The sequence below is a fragment of the Gekko japonicus genome, unplaced genomic scaffold (genome assembly GCF_001447785.1).
Source record: "Gekko japonicus isolate JY-2015 unplaced genomic scaffold, Gekko_japonicus_V1.1 scaffold1465, whole genome shotgun sequence".
Lineage (NCBI taxonomy): Eukaryota > Metazoa > Chordata > Lepidosauria > Squamata > Gekkonidae > Gekko > Gekko japonicus.
The window spans coordinates 120,855-142,568 of record NW_015171547.1 but is presented as its reverse complement, the minus strand read 5'-3'; the positions used below and the strand labels follow the sequence as shown (position 1 = coordinate 142,568).

The 21,714-nt window shown below is 44.3% G+C and overlaps 1 protein-coding gene across 1 annotated transcript in view; it reads left to right on the top strand.

The window, feature by feature from the left end:
• The window catches only part of LOC107117549 (runt-related transcription factor 1-like), a 119,643-nt gene that overhangs the window by 92,723 nt on the left and 5,206 nt on the right, over positions 1-21,714 (top strand). The window contains 1 exon segment of the mRNA XM_015419686.1: positions 20,634-20,795. Coding sequence (XP_015275172.1) covers positions 20,634-20,795 — 162 coding nt within the window.

The window sequence follows — 21,714 nt, the reverse complement described above, 5'->3', positions numbered from 1 at the left end:
CACCATAGGCCTGGAAAAATATAATTTTATCTGGTGCCTGAAATTTAAAAAATGAGTCATCGTCCCCCCCCCCAAGTGAGCAGATGTGGTGGTGCCTCTAGCCTCCCACTCTACTTCAGATAGGAGGTCCCAGCCAAAGTTTTCATTAGTCTTTAGGCCTGGGGTAGTTAGATTTTAAATATCTAGGGTTGCCAGCCCCAGGCTGGGAAACACATGGAGATTTTGGAGGGATAGGTTTGGGCATAATGCCATAAAGTCCAACTACCGAAGTGGCCATTTTCTCCAGGTGAATTGATCTCTGTCGCCTGGGGATCGGTTGTAATAGCGGGAGATCTCCAGCCACCACCTGGAGCCTGGCAACCCTATAACTATCCTTTAGGTTTATGAGACAGACCTTATTTTTTGCCCGGTAAATCAAGGTTGAACTCTGGAAGGAGGTTCATACTACTTTGTTTGGTAGCATTCCGTTCCTCTCCACAAGGTGACCTCTACTTTTAAAAGTATGAAGGGTACATTTGATGTAACATTTACTTTTTCTAAGTCAATAATATGAACCAGTATGTCTTCAGATCATCAGAGGTCTGCTTATTACCAAAAGATTTTTTTAAAATCACGATCTATATTGTAATGTAAAAGAATCATCAGTTCCATTTCATTTGGTGTCCTGGATAAAGAGTTTGTAGGTTGACAATCTGCTGCGTATGTAGAATTCCCCTAGATGAAGTTTCTCTTTATTAGTTTGTGTTCTTTCTTTCTGAGCTCTAGGGATGAGATCATGAAAGCATAAATGGCTGTTATGTTCAAAGGCACCTTTTATTCCGACAAAGTTTCCCACTGCCAACCTGTATTATTTAACTATCGCAGTCCTAATTAGTTCACATCAAGGTCAGTGTTTTGTAGAAAACGAACTGACAGCAAACTCTACAAAGTGAGTTTTCCCCACATTAAAGCTATGGAAAAAAGTGGGAGAAAAGCACTGAATATATGAAAAGGGCAAGGTTGATAGGAATCCTTTGTTTATCTGTAAGTGAGAGAACTTTAATATCATGTAATTAGTTTATATCTTCAGGAGTAACCTTTCTGATACCAGAGGCAATGTTGTCATAATTATCCCTGTTCTTTTGTCTGTAGGCTTTGTTCACATATAGCTTTTTGCCTCTTTGCTGCTATGTCTTTCTGAAGGGAATTAACACCTTGTGGAATTCTCAGCCTTATTCTAAATGTTCTTTAAACACACGCTGCCGGGTAGAAGGAAAGTATGTTGTGTCATGAATTTAAATGGGGCTAGATACCTTCCACTGGAAACTGGAAACTTCTGAACAAATCCTTCAGTCCATTGATCCTTACCTTACTGAGGAGGAGTCACTCACAGAACCAAGCAAGATGGGAGTAACATAGGGTTGCCAGGTTCCCCCTGCCAACTGGCAGGGGATGGTTGGGAAACTCTTGGAGATTTGGGGATGGAGCCTGGGGAGGACAGTGGGGTACAATGCCATAGAGTCCACCTTCTAAAGCAGCCATTTTCTTCATCAGTTCTCCAGGGTGGTCCTGAGAAGGGGCATCCTGGCAGGCTGAGTACCTGCTTTTCCCCACCAGTAGGTTTTTTTTAACCACCTGGTATAATCACCTCTCACTTGTAGTCCTTGTAGGCCATCCATATGGATCAGCTGCCTTGGGGTTGCAAGTATGATGAACCCCTGCTTCTTCTTCTCTGTGAGGCAGATTTTCCCACCAGAATGCTGACTGAGTGGCCTCTTAGTTGAGTATTTTAATACTATGTGTCCCACCTTGTGATAGAGAAGTTATTTAGCTTTTTCCCAGGCCAGAGATTTATTGTAACTCAGCAGGAACCCTCTTATAAAATCCTTTGGAAATGGCACTTGACACAAAGTAAAGTTGAAACAAAAAGGTTGATTTTTATTGAACAGGCACAGTTGGATCAGAAATAGGGCAGGGGTTGAGAAGTTGAGGTAACTGTTGTTGTTTATACAAATTAGAATATTTTGAACAGGCAACAGAGTATAGTTGAAGCTTATATTCTTATACACTCAGCTCTTGATTGTGAAAGGTTTGTCTTGGATATTTCTTTCAGCAACAATGTGTCTTAATAATGTTTCATAAAACTATCTTAGGTTGCGGTCAGATGTGCCTTTAGATCCAACTCAGCTGCAAATGCCTGATGGATCTAAAGGACAGCAACATCTGGGAAAGGTCCCGCAGTCGTTGGCAACCCATACTACTCCACCACAGAAGCAGAGTTAAAAGACACTGGGGAAAGTCCAGTTCTAACTGGTTCCAACAGGCCACAGACGGACTTTCCCCTGTCTGATCACTCAAGCACGCTCTCATGCCATTGGGATGGTCTGCTCATTCCATCCCAACTCGGTGCCTTCCCCCCCCCCCTTGCTTAGCAGTATACGCATAACTGCATACTCTATGGGGAACCCTCAGTGTGGGGGTGGGATTCCTCATTTATGCACATTGGAAACAAAAGGCAAAAAACCCTCCCACTCACCTGCACCTGGCATCTGATCACACAGTGATGGGCTGAGCCCGCAGCACAAAGAGATGTGTGCTCACACGACTGTGAGTCAAATTCCTCTGGAGGAAATAGGGGCACTTCCCTTCCACCCCAAATGGCACGTCTGACCGCAGCCTCAGTTTCCTGGAACTTAGTACTGTCTTCCTTTATATAAATACTTATCTTGTGGGATTAAAACTTTCCCCTTTTTTACTCTTGAGGAGTCTAAGATCGTTTCCCTTTTCACACAAACCCATGGTCCCTTCTGAGTTGAACCCTCTGAACAACTGGGTAAGAAATATCCTCCTCTTTCAAGGAGCGATTATCCTTTTCTGTTTGGCTAGGCTGGCAGTTTTCAACCTCTTTTCCAGTCTCTTCTGACAAACCTAAACCCCAGTTCTGGAGACTGTGAATAAACAGAATTCAGCTTGGGCTGACACTTAGATTTTAAGTTCTGATTTTTTAATTTTTCCTCAAATGTGTTGGTACACAGTAGGGGCAAGGAGTTGTGTTCCTTAACTTCTCAAGTGACTTGTCTGTTTCCCTCAGACTGACACACATACTCCTCCTGACTGGCTGATAACTGACTCCCTCTGACAAGACTGGCTAGACTTTTGAAAGCTCTCCTTAGCTGGCACTGACCAGTCAGAGGGAAGTGGGGTGCACGCAGGCAGCAGCCTATCAATCAAATTGCTTTACAGTGAGGCATTAACCCCTAATCTCCCAGCTCTCTGCTTTTGATGCACTAAGCATCCTAGTTTTGGAGGTCAGTTCATCACAACAAGCTAGCTACACATACTTGTTTTAGCTAGGCCATTTTGTCCCAGTTGGTTAAATTAGGAATTGGGGGGACCTAGCCAAGGTTTAGGAGCAAATGCTAGGGATCCTCAATAACAAAATGTAAAGACAAAAGATGAGCCAAACCAGGTTTTTTTTGTCTGGGAAAGTTTGACAGCAGGGCAAGGAGGCCCGTGAGGCAAATAGCCTTTCAATCACCATGACAAGCCTCAGAGAACACCATGATAAGCCTCAGAGTACATAGGATTGCACTATTTGAGCATCTCCCAAAGAATGGAGAATGGCTTCAGTGCTATCATGAAATAAGAGTATTTCAGAAACTGTGTATTTGAAAAGGCTCTACACATCTGCTTTAATTATTTCCAACCTGGCACTGACATTGGGACCTGTAAATAGCAGCATGTCCTGAGCTGGAGAAATGGCAGTTTTGCTATAATTCATGTACTGTTCTAGCAGGTTATTACATATGTTGCTGAGAGGAAATGTAAATCATATCCCTCAATGACTAGGCACCTTGTTGACCCTGTGTCTCTTCCTCCCCGGGACTATGTTATGCATAGACTCCACAGTCTAACAGTACCCACACAGGTTAGGCTTTTCCTCCAGAGGATTTGAGATAGTGGGAAAACGAAAGGCTACAGCCTCCCTTACTTGTCCATTTCCCTTCATGCTGGAGCAGCATTTTAGAAATATTAGGACTCTACTAAAAATAATAGCAAGAATAGAAATTGTTGACTTTCTCTTTTTCTCTCTCCCCATCTCTGAAGCCCTCGAGATTGTTCAGTTTTAGTTTACAAACATGCCAGCTATTCATGGCTAGTCAATGGTTACTGGCCACCAATGAGCCATTGTAGGGACTGTACACTCTTCCATTCAAAAGCCATTTCTGAGGTCCCTTCAGAATGTCAGCCAGAAACCACATATACGCAGAGATTATTCCTTTTTAAAGGAAACAGGCAGTTTGTCATGACTGTGGTAGTTAAGTTACAGATTGTTTATTTGGTGTTTTTGCTTCACCTTTTGCATTAGTTTCTCAGGGGTCTATTCCTATACGTCAAAAATGTTCAAGGGTTTTTTAAGAAGGCAGACATGCACACAACAATTTAAAACTTCACATGGTTCCAATGTACACACATCTGGGGTCTGCATCTCTTGTCTCCACCTGACTTCAATCTCCACTAGTCCTTAGTGTGTTCTGTGTCTAGCACAAGCATTTAGCAAGATCAGCCCTTTGCCTAGGCTCAGTCTTGACTTAGAAGCCTACTTCTGACACTGCCTTTGTGATACAGGAGGATTGTGGGACATGTTCTCAGCTGTACAAGACTCAACCACACTAAAGGTTGCTAACTTCCAGGCAGTGGCTGGAGATCTCCCACTTTTACAACTGATCTCCAGGAGAAAACGTCCACTTTGGAAGGTAGACTCCATGGCAATATGCCCCATTGAAACCCCTCCCCAAACCCCTCCCTCTTCAGGCTTAGGCTTGCCAGTCCACAGGTGGGGGATCCCCCAATTTTGTGGGTTCTGGCATGCGAATGGCCAGGTGGCCAGCAGGGGAAACCCCACCCTAAATAGCTGTCCCCACGCATCATCAGCAATATGCTGACATCAGTTCTGGAAGTGACATCATCGGGACGTTGGGGGCGACACTCTGCTTTTCTGGCAAAACTATGGTTTGTATCTGTTTTTACCATAGTTTCACCCAAAAAAAGACTGTCTACCTGACGTTGCCGGTGTGATGATGTCACTTCCAGAAGTGACATCAGTGTGTCACCGACATCCCTGCTCACCTCTGGAATGCCCCCCAAATCCCCCTGCCAGTAGGCAGAAGACACCTGGCAACCCTATTCACTCCCAAAATCTCCAGTATTTCCACCTTAGCCATGCTGGAAGCTGCTCTGACCTGGCTGTGTCTCCTCAAGCAATTGTGTTTCCCAGAGCTGCTTGCAATGGCCTAGGCTATGCCACAGTGTCACTGGGCCGAAGGACCCAGAAGCACTCACAGGGTGCCCGCTCTGCTTCCTCTCTGCCCACATTTCAATAAATAACACAGTTAAGAGTCTCTGTGCCACATAAACTGGGAACCAGAATTTGTGTCCTCCCCATTTCTGTTTGTCTGTCTTAACATGGAGGTGGCATTTTTTCTGTGTTCAGTATGGCCCCGCACATGTAGTAGGCAGTCATACTATTTCATCATTTTAAGGAGACTCCTCCTCATGCAGCACATTCAATGATTCACATATTGTAAAATGTGACTCAGAAGTTTTACAAAGAAACAAACAAACCTCAGCTTTGTTAATCTTCTGGAATGGCTTTTGGTATTGTCTAAGTTTTCTATGCTTGCGAACGCAGTATAAAGGTCATCACTGCCATATTTGGCAGCTCAAAGCTCTAAAAAAAGTCATATGTCAGGTACATAACATGCTAATTTAAAAATGTTAAGATCTGAAGACTTTACAAGGTTCTTTTGGGTCATGTTTTTAAGTAGCTCTGACGACTGGAAATGCACCTTCTTTTCCTATAAAACTACTGGAGCTTTGTGATTAATAACAAACACACACAAAGCATTAAGAAAACCCTCCCAATACCACAGGACCTTCAGTGCAATGACCAAAGAAAGCAGGCAGCCCAGCAGTTTTGATCTGGAGCGTGATGCAACCCTAAATGTAGTTTTAACAGGCCTAATTTCAGTTTCCTATGAAAGTCATTTTAAAGACCCAGGCTTCTGCAGAACTTTTCAAATGGTTTTAATGCCTCAGTAAAACCACAGAAGCTCTAAAATAAAAGCAAACATTGAGGCATGAGGTCACTACTTAAAGGTACCAGTGCTTTTTAAAAGAGCCTAAGCAAGTTTGGCAATGGTACTGAAACCTGACGTGCACCATTACTCTGTATACTCTTCAGTCATATAAGGAAATGCAGCCAAAGGGTGGCATGAGGTAATCTCAAGGCTACAAGTCAAACTTTTGAAAGCCAATAATGTCATTTGAAATGCATATAAACTTACCTGCAGAGGCTTACCTGTAGAGGTTTCTTCAGCTGGTAGCATATGAAGAGTCACCACAACATTTGGCAGAACGTCGGAATTGTAAAGGCTAGATGTTCACACTGCAACCCAAATAAGTCTGATACAGAACTGCTCTGGACAGACTTCTGAATGTAGGTGGTCTTAGAAAAACAGAGAGTGGCCACAAGGTCTAAATGGAGCATCAAAAAGGCTCTCAGAGAGCAATTCTATGCAGGTCTACTCAGGTCTATTCAATGGTGCTTACTCCTTAGGAAAGTGTTCTTATATCACACTGTCAATTTTACATTCTCTTATCTGAATCTCTCAGATTCAGCCCTTTTTTTTGCATGTCCCTTTTCCTTGTATAAATCAAACAATTGCAGCTATATTTCAAAATTCAGCCAGCCACATACCAGTTAATGAGAACAGATGGTAACATATACCAGTCATGTGTAGAGTTGCCAACTTCCATGTGGTACCTGGAGATCTCCCACTGTTTATCTCCAGACAATCAATATCAGTTTCCCTGGAGAAATTGGCTGCTTTGGAGGGTCCCTCCCCTCCCCATACCCTGTCCTCTCCAGGCTCCACCCCACCCCAAATTCTCAGGTATTTCCCAACCCCGAGCTAGCAACCCTAGTCATGTGTTTTCTCCTTTGGAAATGGGCTGATGAGATGCAGTGGCATGGGGAATGTCTGGCGGGATACCCCATGGCACATACTAAGGCCTATGCAACCTACATGTTTCAACAAACAAAAGGGTGTGGGACAGTGAAGGGTTGTGCTGACCATAGAAGTAGCTCCACCTGAGGAGAGGGGTGACAGCAGCAACAGCTTATGCTCTTCAGAGAGGCAGCATGCAGATCTAGTTGTTTGGAAACTTCCCTATATCTGCCTCAAATGCACTGTCTCTGTGCATTTACCAGTGACCCCGCAGAGCTGAGCAGTAAAGTAGCAGTGGGTTGGGTGGGGCTACTGGCACTTATTTGGGGGATAAGAAGGAGGGTTAAGGGATAGTAATTTTATAGCCTATTGCAGTGTTTATTGTGTTCATTAGTCCCTTTTTATCATATTTTGTAATCCACTTGGAGTCTTAGTGGAAAAGTGGGGTATAAATGAAGTTGATTATTGAGGTGGTGGTGGTGATGATGATGATGATGACAGTAACAACATCAATAAGATGGAGCTGTGGTTTATATTACACATCACGGCACATTGGCCAAGGGTTGCCCACCCCTGCTATAATGGCTCAGTGCTCAGCATGGCTGGGCAAGCCCTAGCTGAACAATCAAGTAACTGCTTTGTCTTTGTCACAGAGTGTTTTCTAATATCAATACATATATATTTGTTTGGTAGAATATTTATCTCCCACCATGCAGACAAATCTGTAAGGCTGCTAAGAAAAAGCAGTTAAAAGTCAACATGCAAAATAAAATCACAGCTGAGTGAAAAGCTTTAAAAAAAAAGACTAAAGAAAATAGTGGGAGACAGTCAAAAACCATCGCTCAATGACAGTGTCACTTGACTGTAGGTTAAATAGAATCAGGGCACTAAGTTGCTGGAAGAGAATCATTCTGGCTTGTCAGAAAAAGAAGACGAAGGAAAGGGCTAGGGGGTGGCCCCCTTTCCCCTGTAGGTGCGCTCACCATAATCAGCCAGAGAGGGTACACGGAGTGGGGCCTCCAAACAGTATCTTAGTTGTGGGTTGGTTCGCATGAGAATCAGGTGCTCTTAACTTGGGGCTGAAAGATAACGTTTCTCCATCAAAGAGAACAATAATTGCCACTAGTTAAGTTTCGATAAGCCGTTAATTAACATGTCCACCACCAACCATAGAAATATGATAAAATAAACAAACAAACAAACTCATCTTGAATTCTTATATTTCTTTATTTCTCTCATTTGTACCCAATGGGGACCCAACGCTGTTTACATCATTCTCCTCTCCTCCATTTTGTCCTCATAACGGCCCTTTCAGGTAGGTTAGGCTGCAAAGAGTGTGACCGGCCCAAAGTTATCCAGCGAGCTTCCATGGAACAAGTAGGGATTCAAATCTAGGTCTCCCAGATACGAGTCTGACACTCTTAACTACTATACAACACTGAGTCTTTACTGGGAAATAGTTTGTGATGTAATACTTTATAGGAGGAATTTCCACTGCAGTCTGCAGCATGGAAAAGCACCCTGCACACTGAAACAGCTGAGAATGGAATTTTACAGCTTGCTCTGTAGTTTTCCAGCTCTTGTGTTCCTGAGAGGTAAGAAAACACTTGTGCTGTTCATCTGCTGCTTCCAGTGATGAACTTGTCCTTTGGTAAGCCTCACCTCTTCCAAAGCACAGAGGAATCTAGCTACCGGAAGATGACACAGTTTTCCAAAGGCTGCATTAGGCAAGGATTCAGACTTGATGTTGTTAAATAGAAGGATTTGTGGGAAAAGAAAAATGGCTGGAAGAGATGCTTGGAATACTTGTATGAGCAACCCACCGGCAACCCCCCTGTAAGTGTTTGGAGGTCACATTCAAGGTGGGAGATCCACAGTCCACTTATTTTGGATTTCAAGGACTGTGCCTAATATTGGCATATGATGGAACTGGCACCAAGTCAGTGACTTTGGTGAGAAGGAAGGTTGTGATTAGTACTTGCAAGAGCATATTCTTAGGTTTATAGAACTTGACCACAGATGTGAATTAGCTGATCAGGAAACAGAGGGAAAGCCAAGTAGGTGAAACACAAAATGAAGCTAAACCGCTCAAGCTGGAGGGAGAAAGAGGAGATGGCAAGAGGCCAAGGCATTGGACAAGTCTTACAGTGCTGTTCTAGAAGAAGAAGATGATGATATTGGATTTATACCCCACCCTTCACTACCCAAAGGTGTCTCAGAGCGGCTTACAAACTCCTTTCCCTTCCCCTCCCCACAACAGACACCCTGTGAGGTAGGTGGGGCTGAGAGAGCTCTTGACAGAAACTGTTCTTTTTCAAGGACAGCTCTTATCAGAACTATGGCTTGCCCAAGGTCATCCAGTCAGGTGCAAGTGGAGGAGTGGGGAATCATACCCGGTTCTCCCAGATTAGGGTCCACGCACTTAACCTCTACACCAAACTGGCTCTCTCTACACCAAACTCTAAGCAAAGGTATGCTCTTCCAAGTCCACTGAAGTTATTGGGTTTAGAAAGGTGCAAATCTGGTTAAGATTGCACTGTTACTGAGTTAATGACAAAAGTTTGCCCCCCTTTTTTGAACTAAGCTAAACCCATTGACAGGATAATAAGGAAATTACAGCTCTTGGCAAAAGAAGTTTGGCAGACATTTCTGCTGGGTTCAGTGGCTTGGATCTGACCAAAACAGTTTTGCAATTTTCCTCGATCTTGGAATGGCAGTGATTGACTCACATTATCAAGGGATTCCAGGTGACATAGCTATGTAGCTAATTGTTTACTACTTGTGCTGCCTCTGCCCACTGATCCTTTTGATGTAGATTTTATTTTTGGAAAGCAAACATTTGGAGGAGGGAGGGGGAGAGAGAGGTGCTCTTTGTAGATGAGTTTCAGATGTGCTGGCCTCAGTCTCTTCCAAGAGCTCTCTGTCATCTTGCCTGTTACTGGCATATCGTCTTCACCACTGATTCACATCCTGCTTCTCCTTTTTTAGAAATACTTCCAGCCCCATGCATCACAGAAAGATTCACCCCTCATTTATGCCACATGCCCAGTGCCTGCCTAGCAGTGACACACGAAGGGCTCATGCCATAATGTGGCGTAACTTGCTCCAAAGACAGTCTGTGCCTGCAAAGAAAGCCAACAGCTGCTATTCACAGACTAGTTCTTCCTTTTCAGTCACAGTCACGCTGATAGTAGCAGGTCATGTCTGAAGAAGAGAGCTGTAGCTTGTGAAGGCTCATATTGAAACAATTTTTTTAAGGTCCCACTGGTTATGCTATGACTGATTAACATGGCTGCCCCTTTGCAAACAGCTGGTGAGTCAGCTATGCATCTGGTGGAGGGGGTGGTCTAGCCCGTGGAAGCTTCTCCTCAAGTATTTAATGCTGACCATCCAGTGCTAAATGCAGAGTTTTGGTTTTTATTTTAAAAAAAAAAGCTGCATGAGAAGGCCACCCAGTGGAGGTAAAAAGTCCCCCCCCCCAAAAAAAAACAATGTTCAAGAAACATCTAGAATAATAGCACTTCTTACTCACACCTGGGATGCAAATTGTAATAAGTAGAGAAGCTGCACTAAAATATCTGCATAATTGTGAAAGGTAGAAGTATTGCTCGTTAGTCAGTTTTTTATACTGTTCACTGTTTTAATATTTCTCTCAAAGTCCTACTGGCTGAAACTGAAACCATGGTAGTTGAGAATAAACTACTGTATACACCTACATACATGCACACAGGGCTCTAGTCGGGGGGGAGCTCTCAGGTACGGAGCTCCGGAAGAGAACCTCTAGGGGGCGGGGCGGTCACGTGGTGAAGCCCCGCCCCCTTCTTTACCCCGCCCTCTGCTTCGATCCTCATTCCGTTTGGGAATGAGGATGAAGCAGGAGGGTAAGTAGCCGGGCCTTCTGACACACTTCCGGTGATGTCAGGGGGTGTGGCCTTCTGTCACTTCCGGTGATGTCAGGGGGTGTGGCATATGCAAATAAGTTATGCTAATGAGTTATGCTAATGAGCTCCGGCAGCTCTTTTTCTACAACAAGACCCCTGCATGCACACACCTTCAACTTTTCTTGTTAGGGACCTGCAGTGGACAGAACACATTTGGAAAACATGACCAGATATTCTTAAGGAAAAGCGATAGTGAGACACTGTTAGGAATGAACTGTAGCAGTACATTTCCAAATTATGCTTGATGCTCAGAATTTTATTGTTTTATTATTCTGGCTACATCGTAACTGCCAATGGAGTTATTACAGCAGTAGTCAACATATCGCAACTCTGATTTTACTATCAGTCAGCAAACTTTACTTTTAAAATGTGTCAGCTTCAGGTGCCTCAACCAGTTCTGGTTGTACTGATATCCAAGGATCAGCAGGGTCATATTCAGCATTTTGTGACTTTCCATCATGAAGAAAGCTCTCCCTGTTTTCCTAATAAAACAACCAGGCAATTGGTGGGGCTGCAGAAGATGGAGAGAAGAAATTGGGCAGGCTGAATACAAAACCTACAGTAGCCCTCTGGATAATTTTTAGATCAAAATACGTACTGTTGGATTTCAGGTGCTCTGGGGGGGAAAAAATCCACATGCCCCCGCTTCAGTCAAACATTTGCTTAGGACATATGTTTTAAGCACTGGGAGATTTCACACTGTGTGTGCTGAACACGCAGGGATACTTATCCAGGGCACTGCTGATCTCTCACCCAGTACATCGCCACCACTTAGTAGCTACAACCTCTGTCCACTTAGGATGGTGGGCTGTAGAATGCGTCTGCTGGATCAGCCCTGGGTTGTCTGAAATGCTCTTGTATTGATATAGAGGAAAGCTTAATGTGGTGCAAGTCAGGCACCAATGCACTTTCTGGTCAGAATACTGCAGTATTAAGATATTTGGGTGGCTGTTAAGATTAGTACCAGAAGATTGTGCAAGAAGCTCTCTAGTGCCACCTACTGGTCAATATAGAAGCTGGACTTCTTCCAATTACCACTCTGGCCTTCCTATGTTCATAGCAATGGTGATTTGTAGCAAATACCAAGGACACAAGAGGTAGCATGTAGTGCAGTTTCTTTTCCCCCACTTGTGGAGTCTTTTTTTAAAAAATCAAAGCTTATTATATGAAACTATTAAATATTATGCAACATATGCATTGCTTAACTATGGTTTTTTTAAAGAAGCCAAACACCACATTTTTGTGGCAGTAAAACAAGATGGGGCATGAATGGTGGTACAGTGCTTTGTATCTTAATAGCTTGTTCAGCAGGAGGCAGGAGGCCGAGAACTTGTATCTAACTAAGCACAGTGTGAATTACTGTGCTTTAATTCGCACCCTGGAGTGTTTTATTGCCATAATTAACTGTTTACATATATTTTCTCACACTATGAAAGGCAAAAAAATGGATGGCACTTGAACACAGGGAAAAAACATGGAGAGCTTTGTAGGAAATCAGAAACTCTGAGGATCGTCATGAGGATTCCACACTTCGTGCCTTAAATCACTTTTAACCGTTTCTGAAGCTCTTGTTTGAATACAAAACCAAAAATGTCTGTATCACATTATTTTTATAACATTTAAACTGGTTAAAAAAAATTGTAAGAAGTGCATTATTATACATCAGTGACAGCCTTGGGTGGTCAAAGAGGACCCTCGTCCCTTTTTCACCAGTGGGAAAGCTGGTTAGATCCAACCGATTGTATTTGTATCCTGCTCTTCAAGGAGCTCTGGTTAGCCAGAAAATCTGTATTGTAAAAAATGTGTAGTGGTGCTTGCCATGAACGATTCTGTCGCCTGCCTGTCACAGAGGGGCTGGAGAGTCAAAAGGGCTATGGCCATGTTTGGTTGAGAAGCTCTTATCCTAGAGGGGGCAGGGCATGAAGTAATTAATAAGAAAAGAAGAATAAAAGAAATAGGGTCTGGAGAAAGAACCCTGGGTGAGGAAGTGCTCCAGATGAATGAGCAGAAGAGGAGAAAGCAAGAAACAATCTGAGAGGGAAAGGAATAGTGAGAGAATAGGCAAAGAAGAGAAATTCACATGACCAGTTGTCAGAAGAGAAGGCTGAATGTCATATATGAGGATTTTAAATCACCTACCAGCCAGTAATACCCCCCCCCCCCGAAATCCCAGCTCACAGATTCTTTTCACTATCTTGTATGCAACATCATTCAACAATATCTTGACTTCTCTGGCTTGCTAAGGCAGCAGTTCTCAGCTGGTGGTATGTGTACCACTGGTGAAACACAGAAGTGTGGGTGGGATGCAGAGTTTTCATAACATTTGCTAAGAATCAGCTCTTACTCAATCCTCATGTCTACCTGCAAGTGTGATGTGCCGTCTCTGCCAATCTTACCTGCCACCCGTTATCCATATGTGACCTTTTGGCATGCTAGTATTACCCTTAAAGGTTCCCTTGCTCGAAAGCCAGTCGAATCCGACTCTAGGGTTGCGGTGCTCATCTCCGTTACAAAGCCGAAGAGCCAGCGCTGTCCAAAGACGTTTCCATGGTCATGTGGCCAGCATGACTAAACACCATGGCGCACGGAACGCTGTTACCTTCCCACCGAAGTGGTACCTATTTATCTACTTGCAATTTCTTGCTTTTGAACTGCTAGGTTGGCAGGAGCTGGAACTAGAGACAGGAGCTCACCCTGTCTTGCGGCACCCGGGTCTTGAACCGCTGAACTACTGACCTTCCACAGCCTGCAGTTCAGCGTCTTAACCACTTGAGCCACCGCAGCTCTAGTATTACCCTTAGATATTCAGAATTCCTTCTAATCCCCCATTTCTCCTGTCCACTGTCTTACATACGCTGCTTCCTGCCAACTCTACCTGCCAAGGATTATCCATCAAAACCATGCCAAACAAATGTACTCCCAACAATATTACTGCAATTTGTTGTGTCCTTAAATATTACTATGTGATAAATATAATAACAGAATGCCTGTAAACTTATTAGTGTATGATGTATGAATAAATTTATTCACGGTCATTGGCCAACACATAAACTGCTTTACATTTGTAACATAGAAAAAAAAATCACATTAAAATAGAAGCAAAATTTTTAATTCTGATTATCTCTCCTTATATATAGTTGAGTAAGGGAGCGGAGAAAAAATGCGCACTGTCAGCCATTGGCCCGCCAGCTGCCGCTCAAGGCTGCTGGTGTGCCATTGACTGGGAGGCGGGAGGCGAACGCTGTGAGCGAACGCCGCCACCAGGAGCTGGGGAAGGGAGGCTGCGAGGCCAGGCGATGGGCCGGCACCAGGAGGACGCGGCACCCCGGAGAAGCGGAATGTCAGCGAGGGGGACGGCAGAGGCTGGGGACGGCGGGTGAGGAGTTCATTCCTGAACTGCCGGCCGGTCCGCCTCACTCCACCACCTTCTTCAGCAGGGGGGCCCTGCACCGAGGCCGCCTGGCCTCAGGGATGGGGGAGGCGGCCGCCATGCCCAGGGGCTGGTAAGTGGTGGCCCCCCTCCCGCCATGCCGACCACCGCGTCCACGCACCACGTGATGACGATCCAGCGCGGCCTGAGGCACTCACCCCGGCCGCGCATGTCTTTGCTCTCCTAACTTTCCACCAATGAGAGGCAAAGTCCTTCAGTGGGGCGAGATTGTGGCCCCGCCACGCACGAGGCCTCTTTCTGGCGGCCACGGCAGCCTTCCCTCACCCAGGGCGGACTTTGCCGGCCAGGCTGCAGGCCTTGCATTGGAGGGGTCTCCGATGGCCCCGACCATCTCAGGGGTGGGGGAGGCCACCACATGCCGCGCCCCAGCCCTGCTTCGCCAGGTGGGCCCGGGCCCAGCCCCCTTGCCCCAAGCCGACATCTCTCCCTAGGGCCCATTGCCTCCTTCCGCAATGGGCATTTCCCCTAGTAAAAACCATAAAACCATAATGGTTAAAATTAATAAAACTAAATCTTAGTTCTCCTCTTTTCAAGCTACTATAGATTTTCGAATACTTTGGGCAAGCCATCCAAACCTAGCCACCCGATAAGTAACTTCTTCCCAGCTATCCGATTGCAAATTTCTTAAAAGGCAGATTCTTTGCCAGCAAGAGAGGGGGAGTGTCTTAGGGAAAGGAAGAGACTCGCAGTTGTTATTATATGCTTTACAATAAAAAATTACATGTTCTACAGACTCAATACCATCCACACAATAGGGGCATATCCTTTCTTCAAAAGGAGTCTTGTTAAATTTTTGTTCCAGGACTGCACATGGGAGTACATCCCAACGCATTAATGTAAACGTTCTTCTGTAGTCCTGATTTAATAAATGGGAGTGGTAAGGCATAGGGATTACTCTGTAATCTGGAGCCAGAAGGACTCACCATTTCTCTATCATATTTAGATCATGTTGTCTTGAGATATCCAGTATTCTCTGTCTTGCCATAAACTTGGCATTTTCATAACCCATAGAACACAAATATAGTTTAGACAAACCATAAGAGGCTAATTTCTTATCTAGCACCTTAAACCAAGGGGGTTCAAATGGTCTGACATCATTAAACTTGTCAATCCCATGGGTAAAAAAGCTAGCTTTAACCAAAACGTTGTCACTGTAATGCATAGCTTTGCCTCAACTGTAATCACGCCTGTCTCTATGCGAATAAGGGCATTTGGAACCCCATTAGGGGCTTGTAGAATTGCTCTCAAAAATTTTGACTGAACTGTGTCTGCTTTCTTAAGGTTTGCTGTAATTATAATGGGGGCTCCATATGTAAGCTGAGACAAAGATTTAGCCTTAAATAATCTAAGGGCAGCCACAGGACATTTACCCCCTTTGTTCCAGTAAAATTTTTGAATTGCCCCAGAGCTCCTTTTAGCCTCTGAGACAACAGTATTTATATTCGCCGATCTTGAAACATTTGCCTGGAAGAAAACTCCCAGGTACTTAAAAGATGAAACTTGTTCGATCGGAATCGTGTTTAGAGACCAACGATAAATTTTGGGTGATTTATTTTTTGCAAAAGCCATTAGTTTCATTTTGGAGTAGTTGACCTCTAATTTATTCTCCCAGCAGTATTGGGTGAAAGTGTTCATAGCTTTCCTCAGGCCTGCTGGGGTCCTTGAAAGTAAGACAGCGTCATCTGCATATAAAAGGACCCCAATATGTTTATTGCTTAACTTAGGGGGATGGAACTTAGGTTTATTTAGATATGTTACCAGATCATTGATGCAGAATTTAAAAAGGAGAGGCGCTAAAAGGCTTACTTGTTTAACCCCTCTACTAGTCCTAATAGGATCTGTGAGGTGCCCCTGTGGGGAACACCTGACCTGTACATAGGTCTGATTGTAGAGCGCCTGGATTAAGAATAATCATCTGTTGATACTTGTCTCCCTTAACTTCTTCCATAATATATCTCTGGCAACTGAGTCAAAAGCTGATTTCAGATCCAGGAAGGTGTCAAAAAGAGATACCTTTGAATTAGAAGAGTCCTTTGAGATCAAGTGGTCCAATACCACACAGTGATCCAAAGTAGACCGGCCCTCCCTGAGTCCCACCTATTCATCTGCTAAACAAGAGTTCTCCTCCATCCAATCCCTAAGATTCCACAGGAGATGTTTTGCGTAGAGTTTGCCTGCTGTACTAGGCAAGCTAATGGGTCTGTAGTTGTTAGGATCATCTTTTTTACCTTTTTTGTAAAGGGAAATAATCATCGCCATACCCCTATCCTTAGGGATTTTCCCTGTTTGATCTATTTGTGTGAATAGTGAATATCAGTGTATTTCTCAAAAAAGTGGGCTTTTTGTTTCTATCATGGTGCGACCTTCAACAGAGTGATTGGCGGGATAGAATATACAAGAGGTTGAGAACCACTGTGCTAAAGAATATTTGTTCCTCCTGGTCGGACTACATTTTCAGTATAGCCACAACTGGTTACAGTTCTACTGAACACAAAGTCATGAAAAACCCCTTTGATTTGGGTTGCTCAAAGGACAGGCATTTGTTATTACTGTGAGTGGTGCAGAAAGACTAGTGGAAGCAGAGCACAGAATAGTTGTTCAGCTGTCACTGCTGTTTCCAGTTCTGCAAACCAGACATCCCAAAATGGCACAGTGTTTGATATCTGTCCAAGTATGTCTTGATTCTATTTGATGTGATTTGTGAGGATTATCCTTGAATTCCTGGATTCATAGGACTGAAATAATTTCCCACATTTCCCATTAAACAATGTGGTGAGTAGCTGGTACAGCAGTTTCCAAGCCTTCCTTCCTTGCTTGTTTGCTCTTCTTAAGGCCATTTTCATAGATCGGCCAATGGACACAAAACCTCAATGTTGTTAAGGTGTTGGGTCCTGGAATGTCCCATCTTCTTCATGCTTCTGTGCCTAGACGGACTGGCATAGGCCACTGCCATCTGTAACTTCTCACTAATTGAGTTTGTATTTTACTCACCTGTATCCATGGAATTTCAAGTAACTTGGCCTGCAGATCAGGGTTCCTGCTGTAAATGGATTCTATAGAGTATTGTCTTCCCTGGCAATTGCTTTAAAGGACTCAGAGGCTTGAAAGGGACTGCTGATTAAGAGCCAGCAGCAGCTGCTCTGAACTGTCGGTTGTCTGACTCTCCCTCATCCTCCATAACCTTGGAACCAATGTTCCCTCTAAGCTGTGGAGTCTTGTGAGCAAAAATTCTACTTTGTGAGCTACTGGCATTAAAGTTGTGAGCGAGCAATTTGGCTGCTGCATAAATTAGTTTGCCCTGGAGCCATCCTTTCTGAGCGAAGGCAAAAATCTGTGAGTCGGAGGCTAAAAAGCTGTGAGCTAGCTCACACTAACTCAGCTTAGAGGGAACACTGCTTGGAACCTTTTGGAATTTGTCTTAGGTGGGCTTGGTTTGGATATATATGTTCTCATGCCAGTGTACTAAAGCAAGATTTGTGGCCATTGTTTCCCCTTAGTGGGGAAACGTTTCAGCTTGGATCCTATGGCATTGTTCACCCTGTGCTTCACTAAGGTTGTGGTTGCAAAAATGCTAACAGCAGAGAACGCAAGTACTGCAGCAGCAGACAGTCTCCACAGTGGACTAATAGAAGCACAAGGGGAACAATTTAATAGGATCCAAGTGTTGGCAGAGTTCAGAAATAATCCAATCCACGCTTTGGAGTTTGTTTTCACTGAATTTACTGCAAAAGGAGTAAAGGAGGCGAAGCTTGTTGCAACAAGGGCCAGGTCCTTTTCAGTGGCGGCTCCTATCTGGTGGAATGAGCTCCCGGCAGAGATCGGGGCCCTGTGGGACATTTTGCAGTTCCGCAGGGCCTTTAAGACGGAGCTCTTCCGCCAGGCGTATGAGTAGGAGCCGCCACTGCTACTGGGATTACCATCACCGTTCTCCAGAGAGTATTACTACCGGAAGACCGTGTGACATCTAAACGGGGCCCGAGCCTTCCCCTGCTATGCAGAACGTGGAGTTTGTTTTTCCTCTCTCTCTTGCATTCGGAATAGAAGTGAATTTTTAAATTGCTTTTATGTATTTTTATACTGTAATTTATATGCACTTTGTGCTTGTGTAAGCCACCCTGAGCCCGCTTGCAGGGAGGGCGGGGTATAAATGTAATGAAAATAAATAAATAAAAGGATTTTTGCAAAGAAGACATTAACTGACTGCAGGCCATTAATACAACAGAGAGGCCTACAGAGCACAAGCACTAACACACACTAACATATAGCAGAGAGAGAGAACAACAAGAGGTATGTTGAACTGCAATTGAAAACTTTCAATAAATCATAAACACTAGAGAATGCTCCACAGCTCCCCCGGGGTACAAGTGGACTAAACTACTCTTTCAGCAGTATTTACTCCCCTGAGCCTGCTTGTGGGGAGGGCGGGATATAAGTGTGATAAAATAAATAAAAATAAATAAACTAGACTCTTAGTGGGCTATCGCTTCTCCAACACCTTTTGTCAGTATGTTTTCCCTAGCATTTATTTTGCTGCCTAACTACAGAGCATGCAGTTTGATTTTTTTTCCTCTGATCTGCAGTTGTGTAGAGTGTAGACCCCATTTCTATTTACCTGTACATTTTTAACCCTACTCTTTCTCAGGGTGGTGTATCTGGCTCTCCCTGTGAGGAAGGTTAGATTGATGATGTGAATGGTCAAATGTCACCCAGTCCTAATCTAACATTTTAACTTTTTACAACATTCCAGCTCACCAAATGTTAAGTTTCACCCACACGTAACCTAGCAGGTTCACAGGCACGGACAGAGGTCATTTCGGGGGGGATCGCAGTTCCCCAGGGTAAGGTACGGGGGGCGGGGCACATGACGAAGCGCCGCCCCGCTTCCGGCCCTCATTCAGCCAGGAGAAGGCAGGAGAAGAGGGAGGGTAAGTTTCTTCCTCCCTGCGTCTCCTCACCCCTGCCTGCCTGGGGCCAGGGAGGGCCTTCGTGGGGCTTCCTTGCACTTCCACCGGCCTTGCATGTCCACCGCCGGGCCCCTCATGGGGCTCAGCAGTGGAGCTGCGTGGCTGGGACCGTTGGGGGCGGGGTGTGTGGCCTTATGACACACTTCCGGTGATGTCAGGGGGTGTGGCATATGCTAATGAGTTATGCTAATGAGTTCCCCTAGCTCTTTTTCTACGAAACGACTCCTGGGCACAGAGAAATATGAAGAAATGCATAGCCTTTAAAAAAATCCCTGTTTTATATTAATTCCAGAATTACCTGTTCATCCCACTCTTTCAAATATATACATCTCATAGCTCACTCATTCTGAGGGAGGCATATTCTAATCCTCCAAAGGGGAAGACAATTTGGATTCTTCTAGCCATGCATACACACTGAACAGAAGCCTTGAGCCTTTAAGTTCAGCAGATGTGAACTAGAGCTCTGCCTGCCTTTTGTCCCAGGCCAAAAACCTGTTAGGAATCGAAGGTACAAGATGATGGAAAAGACAATACCTTCATAGGTTGGATTGGGAAGATCTAGACCTTTCAGTCAATGGTGATGCTCTGAGAGCTCAGATGAACACATTTAGGAAGGGTGAGGAAGCTGCCTGGAAGAGACATCTCAGTGCATCAGAGGCATCCCAGAGCCACTATCAGAGTGTCACTGCAAACGGGATATGTTTTAAGATATTTTCTTTTTCCATTTTAAAACATTTTTGTCAAAATGATATGTAGATGGTTTTCTCTGAGCCAATGTGGGCAAGCAGTAGTAGTCATACTTTTTGTAGCTGATACAGGCAACTTTTAAATCCAGCATATTCTCTCAGAATTACGCCAAAAGAGATTCACAGCTACAAAGTCCAGTGCCAAACTTTGTTGGTCTTCAAGGTGCCACTGGACTCAAACGTTGTTCTGCTGCTTCAGACCCACACGGCTACCCCACCTGAATCAATTTTACTTCAAGGACTGGCTGACGTCGGTCTTGCAAGGTCTATTTTTTAAAAAAATTACTGTCTAAAAACTTTAAGTGCATATTCCAAGCTTTCTTAAAAATATAACAAATCTGATACATGATCCTGAGTCTGTACTCTTGGTTTATGTCATAGGAAGTACCTTGCTGGATCATAGGAGGGTCCAGCACTTTTTGTAACCAACAGGCACTAGGAAGTCCATCAGACAATGACAGATGCTCCAGCCCTGCTTTAATGGATGACATTTGATGACAGTATGACACTATAAAAATGACCCTTCCCTCTCTTTCATTTAGATACAAGGCAACTTCAACCATCTCCCCCTTGGCCATATGACCCATCTTATCAATATCTGGGACCAATTGCAACTCCATCAGTGCATCCAGCAACACCAATTTCACCTGGAAGGGCTAGTGGAATGACATCCCTGTCTGCTGAACTTTCTAGCCGACTGACAGGTAAGTCCCTGATTTTTAAATTTTTTTTGCTAAACCCTGTATTCTCAAGATGTGAGAGGGGCATCAAAGGAGATACCAACAATTGGCAAGGAAAGAAGAATCTCCAGCTCAACCTTTCCTCAGATTCATTCTTGTATGTGCCTTCTTTTGCTCTTTTTCCCTTGTTTCTCTCTCCTGTGGAATGTCATAGAATCATAGAATGTTAGAGTTGGAAGGGACCTTCCAGGTCATCTAGTCCAACCCCCTGCACTCTGCAAGAGCACAGCCGAAAGATAGCCCTACAACATACCCGAAAGATGGTCATCCAGCCTCCACTTGAAAATGTTCAGTGAAGAAGCATCCACCACATCCTGAGGCAGTCTGTTCCACTGCTCAACCACTCTTACAGTTAGGAAGTTTCTCTTGATATTTAGCTGGTAACGACTCCCTTGTAATTTCCACCCATTAGATCCAGTCTTGCAATCCGGAGCAAGAGAGAATAGATCTGCTCCATCTTCTACATGACAGCCCTTCAGATATTTGAAGACTGCAATCATGTCCCCTCTAAGCCTTCTCTTTCCCAGGGTAAACATACCCAACTCTTTCAGCCTTTCCTCATAAGACTTGGATTCCAACCCTCTCACCATCCTGGTTTACCCTCTTCTGGACACGCTCGAGCTTGTCAACATCCCTTCCTAAAATGTGGTGCCCAAAACTGGACACTGTACTCCAGTTGAGGCCTGACCATAGCAGAATAGAGTGGAACTACCACCTCCCGTGATCTGGACACAATGCTTCTGTTAATGCATCCTAAGATTGCATTAGCTTTCTTCACAGCCACATCGCACTGCAGGCTCATGTTTAGCTTGTGATCAACCAGAACACCTAGATCCCTTTCACATGTGCTGCTTTCAAGCCAAGTCCCTCCCATTCTATATCT